At 35.5% G+C, this 14,350-nt stretch overlaps 2 protein-coding genes across 2 annotated transcripts; both read left to right on the top strand.

The window, feature by feature from the left end:
• Positions 1-472: 472 nt before the first annotated feature.
• Positions 473-2,801, top strand: LOC130743841 (uncharacterized). Its single transcript, XM_057596065.1, has 5 exons — positions 473-610; positions 1,298-1,549; positions 1,802-1,945; positions 2,031-2,447; positions 2,508-2,801. Exons 1-5 carry the CDS (start codon positions 473-475, stop codon positions 2,799-2,801), a joined length of 1,245 nt encoding a protein of 414 aa, XP_057452048.1.
• Positions 2,802-10,165: 7,364 nt separating this feature from the next.
• LOC130743840 (protein FAR1-RELATED SEQUENCE 5-like) lies at positions 10,166-10,909 on the top strand. The gene has a single exon (XM_057596064.1). The coding sequence runs from the start codon at positions 10,166-10,168 to the stop codon at positions 10,907-10,909; it is 744 nt and encodes a 247-aa protein (XP_057452047.1).
• Positions 10,910-14,350: the final 3,441 nt, after the last annotated feature.

Below are 14,350 nucleotides of genomic sequence, written 5' to 3'. Positions count from 1 at the left end.
AAAAACTTTGTCATGCATATATCTTAATGGTAGAAAAATCACAATTGACTTTTGTGAATTATTCTAATGTCATTAAAACCATTAAATGTCAAATTAATATAATAGTTATTTTTGAAAAAAGTTACCATTGACTCTTGTTAATTATTCTAAAGTCATTAAAAAATATTAAATGAAATATTTATACATTAATTATTTTCAAAAATATGAAATAATTTCATATTTAAATTACTAAAAAATTAAAATATATTAAAATGACATCATCTACTTACTAATTATGGTATGAGCGAGAAAACTTATGAAGAAAGACATAGAATGATGGAGTGACACTTGTTGGAGTTGCCATTTTTTGTTTCGGAAATAGTATATATAAAAGCAGCAACGTTGGCGTCTTGACTCAATTCACTGTAATTCAACATTTCCCCCACCTTTGCAAACTTCAAGTAGACGCAGTAGACTCTGAAAATCCATAGAAATGGAGAATTCCCGTAACTTTAATAACGCTATTACTCGTATTCGATCTCGACCTCTACCTTGCTTCACTGATATCTTCAGTAGAGAGGTTGGCTCGTCTCATCCCACCAGTTTTGCTCGTCGATTTACAGCTTCAGAGGTTTTCCCAATTTCCCATTTTCCCTCTCTTTTTTGCTGTTAATATTTCCCCTTTGCCAAATCCTCTGATTGATCACCCCCAAGTGATTTTTTTCAGTGAAAATTGAAACTTTAAGATTTTGTGTATTGTGTCTACATCAGTTATGATTTGCGTGATTGCATGTTCTTAAATATCTCTAAGATTTTGTAACGTCAATGTTATTGTGTATGATTATTTGTCTTTTGAATTGTGTTGCATAGATATTAGATACGTGTGATGTATTGGGTACAAAATATCCTTGCAATAAAAAAATTAATTAATTATACATTGTTATGGAAAAATGTCTGATTTGCATATTTGAGAAATGAAGCTTTGTGCATGAATCAAGAAAGCTAATGTGAATTGATGTAGATTGGTGTCACGACGTGTGATACGTATACGAGTTTCATTTTTGAATATATAAAAGGGGGGGATTATGAGAAATATTTAATTTTGGTTTGGCTAATATGTACTTAAGAAGTACCCATACGTGTAGGGGTTTCATGCTCTTAAATATCTCTAAAATAATGGTACTTTGTTGTTGTAGCTTCAATGTTATTTGGAACAACTATTATGTTTGTTTGCAGCTGATTGCTTTTGTTCTTGATTATTAACTTCAAATTTATTGGAACAACTGTTTTACGTGTGATTATTATTGATTTGTTGCAGGCCACTGTTAAGAACCTGAGTTTATATGGGAAGTTAGAAGGTCATGAAGGATGTGTAAATACAACGAAATTCAACTCCACCGGTGACCTTCTTGTCTCGGGTTCTGATGACAGACAAGTCATGTGTTGGAATTGGGCATCCAAAACCAAATTGTTTGCTTATCCTTCTGGCCACTCAGAAACCATTTACCAGACAAAATTCATGCCATTCACTGATGACTCCAAAATTGTAACTTCTGCTGGTGATGGTGAGGTAAAAAATCTGTGCAAGTGTGCATCAAATATTCATTCATTGCTCTTTGACTTAATATATTTTCAATAGTTAGAACCAGAAAGGAAAATGAAAAATTGGTTTCTTTTGTTGTCATTAAAATTTATCTGGTGAAATCTTATTGCTACAAGTTTACAAAATGCTGTCAAATCTTATCTGGTCAATTCATAGTGTTTGCTATTTTAAATAGTCTGCTGGAATCACCCCCACTCGAAACTAATCTTTCCTTTGCAGGTAAGGCTTGGTCTTCTCCATGAGGATGGTGGAGTTATCACTACAATGTTGGGGAAGCACGAGGGTTCTGTATTCAAGCTTGTTGTGGAGCCAGGAAGTCCCCACACATTGTATAGTTGTGGTGAAGATGGGTTTGTTCAACATGTTAGTCAAGTATTACAGTACATTGCATGTTGAAGCATTCCTTTATGCTATCCCCTAACAATTACTAGTTTTGTTTCTTTTGCAGTTTGATTTACGAACTAGTTCTGCTACAAAACTGTTCCGTTGTTATTCACGGATAAGCAAGAAAATGTATGGTCCAAGTATTATAGAGTTGAATTCCATTGCGATTGACCCTAGAAATCCACATTACATTGCTGTTGGTGGATCTGCTGAATATGCACGCCTTTACGACATACGGAGATGCCAGTGGAGGGATTTAGCATTAAAATCAGATCGACCGCTTGAGACATATTTTTGTCCTCATCACCTAATTGGGTCATATCGTGTCCATATCACAGGAATGGCTTACTCTAGCTCAAGTGAATTACTTATCTCTTATAGTGACGACCTCATCTATCTATTTGAGAGGAATGCAAAATTGGGTTCTTCACCTTCATCTGCTAAATGTCATGATGATCTGGACAATGTAGATGCAGCATGGGTTTACCCGCGCTATAGAAACAAAGGGACAGATGATCTGAACCATGTAGGTGCCGCACAGGTTTATGAGGGCCATAAAAACACAGGGGCAATTAAAGGAGTGAACTTTTTTGGCCCAAATGATGAATATGTGATGAGTGGCTCTGATTGTGGCCATATATTCATCTGGAAGAAGAAAAACGCTAAGTTAGTGAGATTAATGGCAGATGATGTAAATCAACTTGCGTCCCATCCCCACATGCCTATTCTAGCTACCTGTGGTTTAGAAAATTATGTCAAAATCTGGGCTCCTCTTGGTAGTGATATTCCTCCACTTCCAACAACACAAAAAGTGAGTTTTGGGTATCTTTCTTGATGAATGAGTGATGATGACCATAATACCTTATAAGATTGCTCTCCTTGAAATTCTAGAACACTAGGATAGAACCTCTTTGTCCGTGCGATGCACGGTTAATTTTTTACGCCTATGGAATAATACAATTACATATTTACTAAAACATATAATTTCAATTAGTAAAACACTTATTGTTATTATTATTCATGTTTTTTTTGACGGAATAATATTATTCATGGTAAATTTTCATGCTCGTGACATTTTTATATTTTTATTTAATAAATTAATAAACTTGCAATTATATTTCTACATTGTTTCAAAAAAATTATATTGATACATGATAAGATAATGATGGTGTATAGTGATTGATTTATCTAACCGTTAGGAAAGATATTTTGGTTTTGGGAAAATTTTAATTTGTGTTCAATTTTTGTAGGGATTTTTCATTTACACCACTTTACTTACTTGCTATCATAATCGTATTCACCTATATGACAACCTAATTTTATAGAAACAAAATGATACAGGTTTGGTAAAAAAAATTTTGCAATGAATTAAATTTAGTAAAATCTCTTAGTTGAATAAAAAGTAAACCATGAGTGTCAAATTTTGACAATTTTTTACCTACAGCTTTTAAAACACAAATTCTAAGTTCATATCAAAATTTTATCTACCTGCTTATAATTCTTGAGAGTGAAAATTTTACATCATAGCGGCCTTTTTAGTATGTGAACTTCATGACAATGATGGTTTAAAAAGCTTATGGTAATAATAGTGGAAAACAGTTTTTGTGATATCTTCTTAATTATTCCGTAGAATTTTTTGTTTTTTGTTTGCAGTGCACCAATTGGTACCTCGTGTGAGGACTAATAGAGTTTATGTGCTTGTGAATGATCAATGTCTAATTGTAATTCATAAAAACCAAACATTTAAAATGAAGTTCAAAACATAATAGTGACTCTTTTTTTAATTAGTCAACACACCAGTTCATAATTTAAAATAAATTTTGAGCACAAGAAATACTCAAGAACAAAGCCAACAAAGTGTGTGTGCAAATAAAACATTTACAAAAAACCTAATTGATAATAAACGCGAAAAGAGAACTCAAATGGGAATAGAGAACTCCAAAACAATGCATTCCACTTGAGAAAGTCGCAACATATCTTTGACTACCACTTAAGAGATCACAAAGAAAGTGAGATTTCATGTGTACATCCTGTCAAAATCAATGTTTTTCAATCATATACATCACTAAAACGTTTTATAATAGCACCACCTCTAAAAGCCAGTCTGGGAAGACCCATGAAATTGTTATGAGATAAAGGTGTCTGATAAACCAGCTTGTGCATAATGAAATACCATAAAAATGTTCCTCAATAATCCCTACCAATTTAGACCAAATACTTCTTCAACTGCATAATTTCTAGGTATATTTGAACCAATATGTCAATAATTCCTCAATTGCTGCATAATAGCTCCGTAAAACCATCCCTTAATATCAATTTAGTAGCAGCAAATACTTAACATACTAAGAGCTATACCCTTCATGACAACACTGAGAACATACAATATTCTGTGGTACTCTGATTTTTTTTTTTGGTGTGGTACCCGTATTAAGTAATTTAATAGATTATTATCATGTTATTCAAGGTAAATACTACATATTTAGATTTTACTTTACTTATAAATTAACTTCATCTCATGAAATTCATTTTTTAATAAAAAATGAACAAGTGGTGGAAACGAATGATGATGATGCAGATGCGCGTAAAATGACTATGGTTGACGGATGAACAAAGCTCAGAAAAAACAACTCCCAAATCTCACATCCCTAAGAATGGAACGCTGCATTACTACGATAGAAAAAAAAATTAAAATTTCAACCTGTACATGAGTCTTGATTATCGAACCAACTGATTTCGGGTACCACGCCTTTATCGGGCTTAAGGTACCACAACAAGCACCTAATTTCTAGGTATATTTGAACCAAGATGTCAATAATTTCTCAATTGCTGCATAATAGCTCCATAACACCATCCCCTAATATCAATTTAGTAGCAACAAATACTTAACATACTAAGAGCTATACCCTTCATGACAGCACAGAGAACAATCATTCTTCACTATAAAACATCGAGCACATACAATATATTGGACATGAGGAGAAGTGCATCATGAAGAATGTGAATTGAAACACAAAAATCTTTGAAAAAAAATATAGATAGTGATGATATATAAAAGCAAACCATTTTCTCATAAAAGGAGCAGAATACTGATGAAACTTATAATTTCGAGAGAAATGAAAGATTTCATTTTTTTTTGAAAAGTAAAATGATTTTATTTCATCATGAAAAATTCGAAGCTCAAAGGGACAAGAAGGGAAGACGACCCGAATAAAAAGAGGGGCCCAAAACCTTTACAGAGCAAAAAGAACCCACAAAATCAATACCCAACACATGCCCTTACCCGAAAACAACCTATAAAAACTGCCCAAAAGGAAGTCTCCCAAAGCCAAGAAATAAGCAATCAAACCAATCTCACTCAAATAATAAGAAGAAAATATCATCCTGTGTTCTTCCTCCAACCCACGAATAGCTTCGAGATCGCTGCCTGGGTACTCAAGTCCTAAAACTTTCCCAAGAAGCCATGCCCTTTTTGATCTAGTAAAATACTCCCCAACGGAACCTGCATTTGAGGGCCCAGACTCTAGCACCTCTATAGAGATAGAAGCGTCAAGAAAACCATTCCCCCCTCCGGGTGGCCCTCTCGGTCTGTGGTGGTGGTTCCCTTCGATGGTTAAAATGGCATGCTTCCTACAAATAGTTCAGCAAACTGATCCAAACCAGATAACCTAAATTTGTTCAATGTCACAAACAATAATTCATGTACTCATTGTAGAAAGGATGGAAAAGAAAACAAAAAAAGAAGAGAAAACAATGATATGGGTTCATAGAGGAAAGATAGGAGAAAAGGGACCTCAAGCAAACAATTCATATAAGATAACTTTTCTATTCAGTTGTCATATAAATGCACTTGTAACAATGATTTTTAGCAATACACAAAGGATTAGAAATCAGGCTTTTAAGGCACGGGAAAAATGCTCATGAAAGGAAATCGATGGACAACTTATGCCTTATGTTTTTGCTATATGATTGTTCGTGGATAAGTTAGTAACCAAAATCTTCCTACACATATCAAGTATGGTGAGCTAAGAAAATGAATGAAGATAACTCCTAAGAAGGAGGGTTGGATATAACAAAACCAAATACAAAATTAAAACATAGACAACCAAATTCCTCAATATTTCATTTTGTTTATACTAAAGATGCATAAACAACCCTATGACCTACTTAAAATACAACTAATCAAAGACAACAGCTCAAAAAAATGCTTAGAAATCTAAACCACCAGCTCAAAATGTAAACCACCCATTTAACTCACAAAGGTTAGGGAAGATGAATTTGCTAGTGTTGATCGCCTGTATACCTCCTCATCTAACACTTTCTTCGCCACTTTCTGCATTCTCATAAGTTCCAATGGCCTCTAGGGGTGGCATAACATTTAACTATGGTTGTTTTGGTGGCAGGACTGAGATAGTTTATACAGTAGTGCCTCAAAGCTGCACGTGAATGGAGTTTATAGAGTAGCGCCTCAAAGTTGCACATGAAGGGAGTTTATAACAACATGAGCTCATTTATTTCACATTAATCTAGAACAGAAAGAGTAGTGAATAAAAAAATCATTTCAAAAAAATTGGCAGTAGAGGCCTAACAAAATCTACATCTACATATTATTTCTGAGTTTCTATAAGCCCCCACATTTAAGAGATGTAATAACAAATAGAAACATGTCCTGAACTTATTCATAACTCAAGCTTCTATTCTTCTCAATTCAAATTTCATGTTTCCAACAACATCAAGTAAAAAAATGTCATATCAGCCGTAATGAAATGTATCTATTGTCCCGAATCCTGCCATAAACTGTATAATAATTTCTCCATAGATGCCCAATTTTTTTTTTAAAAAAAAGAGAGTTTTAAAGTAATTATAACTGATAGAAAAATGAAATAAAAGAAAGAAATTTATGTGCCTGAGAGGAAGAAACAAAAACGAGTACTATGTTTACCAAGAGCATATGGTTATCACACAAAATGCTGCCCAGGCAGTTGAAATGTTAATACTAAAGTGACATAAAAGCAAGCTCATCTAGTCATAAGTTTCTATGACAACATACATTAGCAAACTCCTGGAAGGTATTGCAAGTTTTCAAATCAACAGTTGAACCACCAAGATGTGGAACCGACCCAAATGGTCTATGATATTTCAAAGGATGCAAGTGTTCCAAAGGATGAGACGTAAGTAATAAGCCATTGGACGGAGAACTCAATCGATAATACCCACTTGTAATTTGCAGAGGTCTATGATTATGTTGCTAAGAATTGGTAAAATACCATCAGCTATAACTATCATCACCAAATACCAGGTACAAACAGTTATAGGTTCTAATTAAACTACAAACTGTAGCCCATTGAAGATTATCATTCAAGTCCTTTCAATCCTCTTGCCCAGAGAAAGATGTATCTCATGTCCCATAATTATCAACTTCACTAAAACCCCAAATACTAAAAAATATTAAGAAAATCTTAACAGTTTCCATTCAAGATGAACACATCTCTCACAGAAACAAGAGTATTAGAAAAAACACAAAAGATAAAAATCCAAAGCAAGATAGAGAACATTCACTGTCAAAACATAGATGTGGAACCGACCCAAATGGTCTATGATATTCCAAATGATGCAAGTGTTCCAAAGGATGAGACGTAAGTGATAAGCCATTGGACGGAGAACTCAAACGATAATACCCACTTGTAATTTGTAGAGGTCTATGATTATGTTGCTAAGAATTGGTAAAATACCATTAGGTATAACTATCATCACCAAATACCAGGTACAAACAACAATATGTTCTAATTAAACTACAAACTTTAGCCCATTGAAGATTATCATTCAAGTCCTTTTAATCCTCTTGCCTAGAGAAAGATGTATCTCATGTCTCATAATTATCAACTTCACTAAAACCCCAAATACTAATATTATTAAGAAAATCTTAAAAGTTTCCATTTAAGATGAACACATCTCTCATAGAAACAAGAGTATTAGAAAAAACACAAAAGATAAAAGTCCAACACAAGAAAGAGAACATTCACTGTCAAAACATAGAAAAAATAATGTAGGAAAAATTAAACACAGTCAAGTAGATGAAAAAAATAAATTAGCAGAGGAAGGAAGAAGAGCAACCAGCCACCTCATCGCAAACAAAATTGCAAACAAACCATGATAAACAGATTTATTCAATAAACCAATGCAAAACATTGATATGTAAAAGGGAAAAACTTAGGTGCAGTCACATAAGTGTTGTTGGTGTTGTTGTCCTCTAAAAAAATGACATGTGGATTAGTGAATCCAAGTAACAATAATTAAGGGTTTAGGGAATTCACTCTGTTAAACCTTTCAGTACGGCTGAGCACGGGTCGGGTGAAAGATGTAGGGTTTGGGCGGTTTTTAACCAAGCATATATCAAACCGTTTTCGACCGTGGAAGTCTCTGATATTTCAGGTGCGGGTTGAATCACTAGACAGGTTGCTCGGGTGGGTTGAAACGGTTTTGGAGTAGATTATGTTTTCTGGTTTTTGTTGAAAATTTAAAACAAAAAAGGAGAAAGAAGGGGAAAGAGAGAAAGAAATCAATAATCATATGTAAAGGTGGCTTACGTTGCTGGACTAGGGAATGAAGAAGATGGAGTGGTGGAGGGTGAAGTTGGTTTATCCCAGAGTTGGAGAAAATTGAAGATGAGTAGTAGAACTTGGAAGACTCTTAGCGTGAAAAGGAAAGCAGAAAGTGTGATGAGGCTTGGATTAGAGTTTTGTTGAGATGAATCAGAGAGAAGAGGAGAATAGGAGAAGAAAGTGATGAGCTGATGAGGGTAGTGAGAGAAACATGGTTGCTTTAACTTTACTCATTGCTGTGTTTAGCTTTTTCAAATAAAATATTAATTTTTTGAAAGACAAGCTTTGGAAGTGATGTGCAAAAGGTACATTTATTTATTCATTTCAATGGCAATTATTACTCCCTCTCCACTATGCAGCTTTGGTGCGCAAAAGTCGAAAAAGCACATGCTATGATAGTAGATTTCAAGCTAGCTACCAATTTTAATTAGTATTTTATCTACTTTGGGTCGGTTCGGGTTTAGATGGTTTTTAAAAATTCAACCCGGACCCGACCGTATCTACCCATCTGGAACCATGGCAGCTTAATCCGTTCCAATGCATCCGACCCGAACCGCCCGTTAATGCAGTTTTGGACTCGGTTAAGTCGGGTCAAATAGTCATGCTCAACCCTACCTTTCAGTGTCGTTTTCCCCTTTTCCCTTTTACCAACCTGCTCCCCACGTATTTCTTCAACGCTTACTCTTATGTGTTCTTCACGATGTGGGAACCAAAAGAAACGTTCTATCTTCTGCAATTGCAAAGTTTCTCACTGCTTCACATAGAGTTAACGACAATGAATTTAGGGGCTGTAGCTACAGAAAAAGGGGATGAACCTACTATTCCTGATTCCAATGGTATGTATTCTTTTCTAATACAACTCTGGGAGTTTTCTATAGATGTTTAGAACTATGAACGAAATTTTTGGTTCCTTTTGAAATAGAGAACTCTTATCTTTTGTTATTGTTACTCGATCCTTGTTGGTAAGTGAATGATCCCTATTTTCTTTCTCTATTCCCGTGGTCCCTATCTTTAATTTAGTGTTTTTATGGTAATGCCTGTAGTCTTTAGAGTTTACGGTTGCATGAGGAATATTGTGGTTGATTCATCAAGCTATAGTTTCTATACTTTAACTGCAGGATGCTACTACAGTAATGTGGCAAACAAAATAATCCACTGAATCAAGTTTGGACTATATAATCAAATATTGTGCGGGTCTTGACTGTTCTGTTATAGGGCTTTGAGTCTTTTATTTTTTGTATTTTAAGCTGTCTTTTTACTGGTTTATTTTACTGTTTTCTAAGCCTCTGTTTATGCACTATTAACTTTATTATATTTAATATATTATCTTTTTATGTAGTTAAATGGAAGGATAATATTGAGCATGAAGTGACTCAGGAAGATATAACCCCCTATTTTGGCATGAAGTTCGATACAGAAGATCATGCATATAGATTTTATAACATGTATGCTGGATTTGTGGTTTCAGCGTTAGAAAAGATTGGAGGAATACAAGAAAATTAGATAAGGAGATTGTGATATCTCGAAAATATGTTTGTTTTATGGAAGGCTTTAAAAGGATAAAAAATGGAAAAATTTCCCGCAAAGATATCAGAACGGGATGTTTAGCACACATGGTTATTGGAAGATCATCAAATGGAAAATATGTCGTACATATTTTGTTAAAGGACATAATCATGAGCTTGCAGCTCCGAGGAGTAGGCATAAATTTCCCTCACAAAGGAGAGTTTCTGTCTCTCAAGCGGCTGAAGTTGAAATGGCAGCTCGTTCTGGTATATGTCAAAAATTAATTTTTGAGTTTATGAGTCGACAAGCTGGAGGGAGAGAGAATATTGGATGCACAACTAAAGATATCAGCAATCATTTGAGTTCTAAGAGGATGAAGGAAATGGAAGAAGGTGAAGCATGCACTCTACTTCAATATTTTAAATCAAAGCAAACAGAGAATCCGTCCATTTTCTATGAAATTCAACTTGATTTTGATAGTCAAATAACTAATATTTTCTTGGCGGATGCAAAAATAGTTGTGGATTATGCTTATTTTGGAGATGTGGTATGCTTTGATACCACTTACCGCACCAATAAGAATTTACGACCATTTTCTCCCTTCATTGGTTTCAACCATCATCACGAAAGTGTATTATTTGGTGTCGCATTACTATATGATGAAACTGCTGCATTTGGTCACACCCTTCTACTCAATAATAGACTTGCAACATACTCATGTGCCATTCCCAACTCGGGTACCCATCACAGCAGCAAAGATCCAAATTCACTCTCAAAGCTTTTAATATCAGAAGTTTATAGGCTTTCAAGGCAGATGATTGGGTTAGACAACCAATAACCACTTCCACGCCTTGATTTTTATCACCTCAATCACTTCCATTAAGTCTTGTGCAACACCTCAATTTTCTGCATACTTTATCAGCAAAGTAAGAATTCAAAACTCAATTAGTTCAATACTTTCAATTTGTAGTATAAAATTTTCAACATCACGAAGTATTAAATTGCTGCATATATACTAGTTCAATATTGTCAATATGCTAAATATTTATAAGAAAAAATCAAAGGGAAAGACAAATCTGCAAGAGTATGCAAACCTGAAGTTGGAGAGAAAGATAGTGTGAATGGAATCCCTCCATTTTCCCTACCCATTATCACTGGTACCCGATACGAGATATTGACCGGATCGACCCTGCCGCATGGGAGTTGGACCCGACCAACCACCGCACAACCTACAAGGGGATACTGATGGAGGATGTGATTGACGAGCATGGAGACCTGACGAAGGTAGTACTACGAAAGTATACACTGGCGTTTGACTTGCCACCGATGGTTCGCTTTGGACCAAGATGTGGGATGCGGCCACCTTCACCACCGTCGTCGTCTGAGGATGAGGATCCGTCCGAGATCGATGCTGCTATAGGGGCATCCTCTGGACCGACATCGCCTGCTGCTATGGACCCTACGGACATTACGTCTTTTTCGAGGCTCGTGGATCCAAAGAAGGAGCCAGTCGCCATACCTTCTACTCGTTTGGGTGCGTCCACTTCCTCTTGTCGATATCGCGTGCAACCTTTGGTTCATGTAACACCCCAATTTCTAAACCGGGGATCACATTAGTATCCCAACAAAATATGGGGACTAACTCAGGTTTTTCTTCTTCTTTTCCAAACGGTGATATTTCGAAAACAAAGGCCCATCATCACCCAAACAATGGCCTGAGAAGGTTTATTTTATTGAGGCAAACATATGTCGATGTAGCAAAGATAAAATATAAGAATAACAGAGATGGAAATGCTTTGGGTTCTTGTTCAACTAGTCAATTTAAGCTCTGATTCCTATGCACATGAACTCATGAATCTCTCATTGATGCTATAACCTAAGCAACTACCTATCGATGCCTCGCATAGATAATTCTTTCAAACCAAAAGATAAACTCAATTCCTTGTGTACTTAAACATTTTTTTTAAGCATAAAGATCCAAAAGTCTAGGCCAACAAACCCCAACCCTTCCTCTATTCCTAGTAGCCAAGATTGAAGGGGTAATCCCAAATCGGTTCCCTAATCTATAACTAACTTCCGTTCTGATTATAGAAAAGCATAAAGCAAGAATGCATACAAGCTTAGATTGAAATTCAGAAAATGGGATTCAAGGAAATAAGAAGAACATGTGGGAAAGAACTTAAGATTATAACTTAAAGATGAAAAGTCTTACAAGAAAACCAAAGCAATAGAAGAGAGATTAGCCCATGCTTGGCTAAGAACCTGGATTACAAGCTTGGAATAAGCTCTCCTCTCCTCTGAGTCTTCTAAAGTACAAGAGTTTATTCTCCAAATGACAAATTTATGAAACAAAACAACTAAACACCTATATATAGGCAAAATGGGCGAGTTTCTGTTGTGTCAGGCGCTCTTGGAGCATGCCCAGGCGCCAATTGAGCACGCTCAAGTGCCAATTCCTATCAGCAAAGCATAAACTTTGATTGAATTGGCGCTCAGGCGCCCAACAACGCTCTTGCTCGCTGGAAAGTCTCTTGATCTTCATTTTTACTCCAATTTAATGCCTCCTTCAAGTCTTTAAGCCCCTAGACCTTCCATCTTCAGCTGATCCAACCTGTAAAACTTAATGCACAAGCTAGGAAATATCTAGAAACTTAAAGGTCAGTTTTGCACAAAGGCCCTCAAAACAAGTGGAACTTTCAATAAACTTTTAAAACTATACTAAAATGCAACTAAAGTCCCCATAAAACCACAAAACTACTAAACTAATGCAATTGCACAAATAAAAGTAAAAATGTATGAAAAATGATGAAAACTACATGAGACAAAGAAAAAGACTAAAAAAAAAGCAAAGAAAATACCCAAAAAAACTAGGACAAAAACCCAGTCATCATTGCCTCAGATGAGGTTTTAGAAGATCATTTCAAGTCACTTTTCAAAAATCGATTCAATTATCCTTTAAGTTTAAAAATCAATTTGATTACTTTATTTTAATAAATTTTTCAAAAACTTTATAATTTGATTTTTAAACCATTATCCGATTAACAATATCCAACTTTAAATGTCAGTTATCACGATAATATAAATATAAAGACTTTAAATGTCAGTTATCACGATAATATAAATCCATTAAACCGCTAGCGCAAAATTCAAAAACCAAAACCATCATAATATCGGCGTACGGTGTTTTAATCTGAACAACAATCAATGTAATGATATTCCTCCTAATTTAGAAGCCTCTCTAAAAATTTGAAACCAAAAGGCTTAATTGCACTTTTGGTCCCCTAACTTTGGCCTTCCTGCGAAAATCGTCCCCAAACTTTAAAATTAGCAAAAAAATGTCCCTAACGTTTACACTCATTTGCAAAATTGGTTTTCCGTCCAAGTCCATCCAATATTTAACGAATTCTGGGATAAAAATTAAAAAAAAAGAAAATAAAACAAAAACCTAGAAATTGATGAATGTTCATCTTCTTCAAAGAACCTTCATCATCCTCTTCATATTCTTCTCTAGAAAACCCAGAAGCAAACCAAAAAAATCATCAACTCCTCCCCAAACATCAATTTCAGATCTCAAATCAACCATCAATTGAAGACCCTCCCTGGAACCCCTGTACAGGATGCCGCAACTTCACCTTCTTGGCAAAACAGCACAAAGTGAATTCCCTCATCTGTGTAACTATACGGGGACTGATTCAAGGCTTCCGACATCAATTTATACCCAAACACCAAGATCTCTAGCTTCATCATTCCTTCCAACCATACCAAAGATATTGAAAAATTATAGTAAATTTTGCATCCTAATCAAATAAATTTCAAATTATGAACTCCCTGTTTGATTTGGAAGGGATTCATAGATGAGGATTTCAAAAAAGAGAACCTAGAACCCACCCCCAACCCAAAACCCATCTCCAACCCAGAACCCATCCTCAACCCAGAACCCAGAGGTCAGAAACCACCAACCCAGAACCCACCCACCACAATCACCACTGCCTCTCTCCACGCCACCACACCAGAGGGTTTGCAACTTGGAGTGGCACTGGTCTTCGTCCCGAGTTGTGGCTTTGAAAGAGAGGGAGAGGGTAAGTGAGCGAGAGAGAGAGAGAGAACTATTCGATCTGGAGAGATGGCGGCTCAATCTGAAGCGACAACGGTTGATTTGTAACGACGACGGGTCAATCTGAAGCGACGACGGTTAGATCTGGAGCGACGGCTGCTTGATCTCTTCTTCTTCTCAGTTTCATCTCTACTCTTTGTTTTTGATTTTATTTCCTTGGACTGG

Source organism: Lotus japonicus, chromosome 3, assembly GCF_012489685.1.
Source record: "Lotus japonicus ecotype B-129 chromosome 3, LjGifu_v1.2".
Taxonomy (NCBI): domain Eukaryota; kingdom Viridiplantae; phylum Streptophyta; class Magnoliopsida; order Fabales; family Fabaceae; genus Lotus; species Lotus japonicus.
The sequence above is the reverse complement of the archived record's forward strand: the minus strand, read 5'-3'. Positions and strand labels throughout refer to the sequence as shown.

Coding starts and splice junctions, on each gene's coding strand:
- LOC130743840 (XM_057596064.1), top strand. CDS start 10,166: ATGTTTAGCACACATGGTTATTGGAAGATCATCAAATGGAAAATATGT.
- LOC130743841 (XM_057596065.1), top strand. CDS start 473: ATGGAGAATTCCCGTAACTTTAATAACGCTATTACTCGTATTCGATCT. Junction 1,946..2,030: donor AAGATGGGTTTGTTCAACAT/GTTAGTCAAGTA, acceptor TTTCTTTTGCAG/TTTGATTTACGAACTAGTTC. Junction 2,448..2,507: donor ACAATGTAGATGCAGCATGG/GTTTACCCGCGC, acceptor GGTGCCGCACAG/GTTTATGAGGGCCATAAAAA.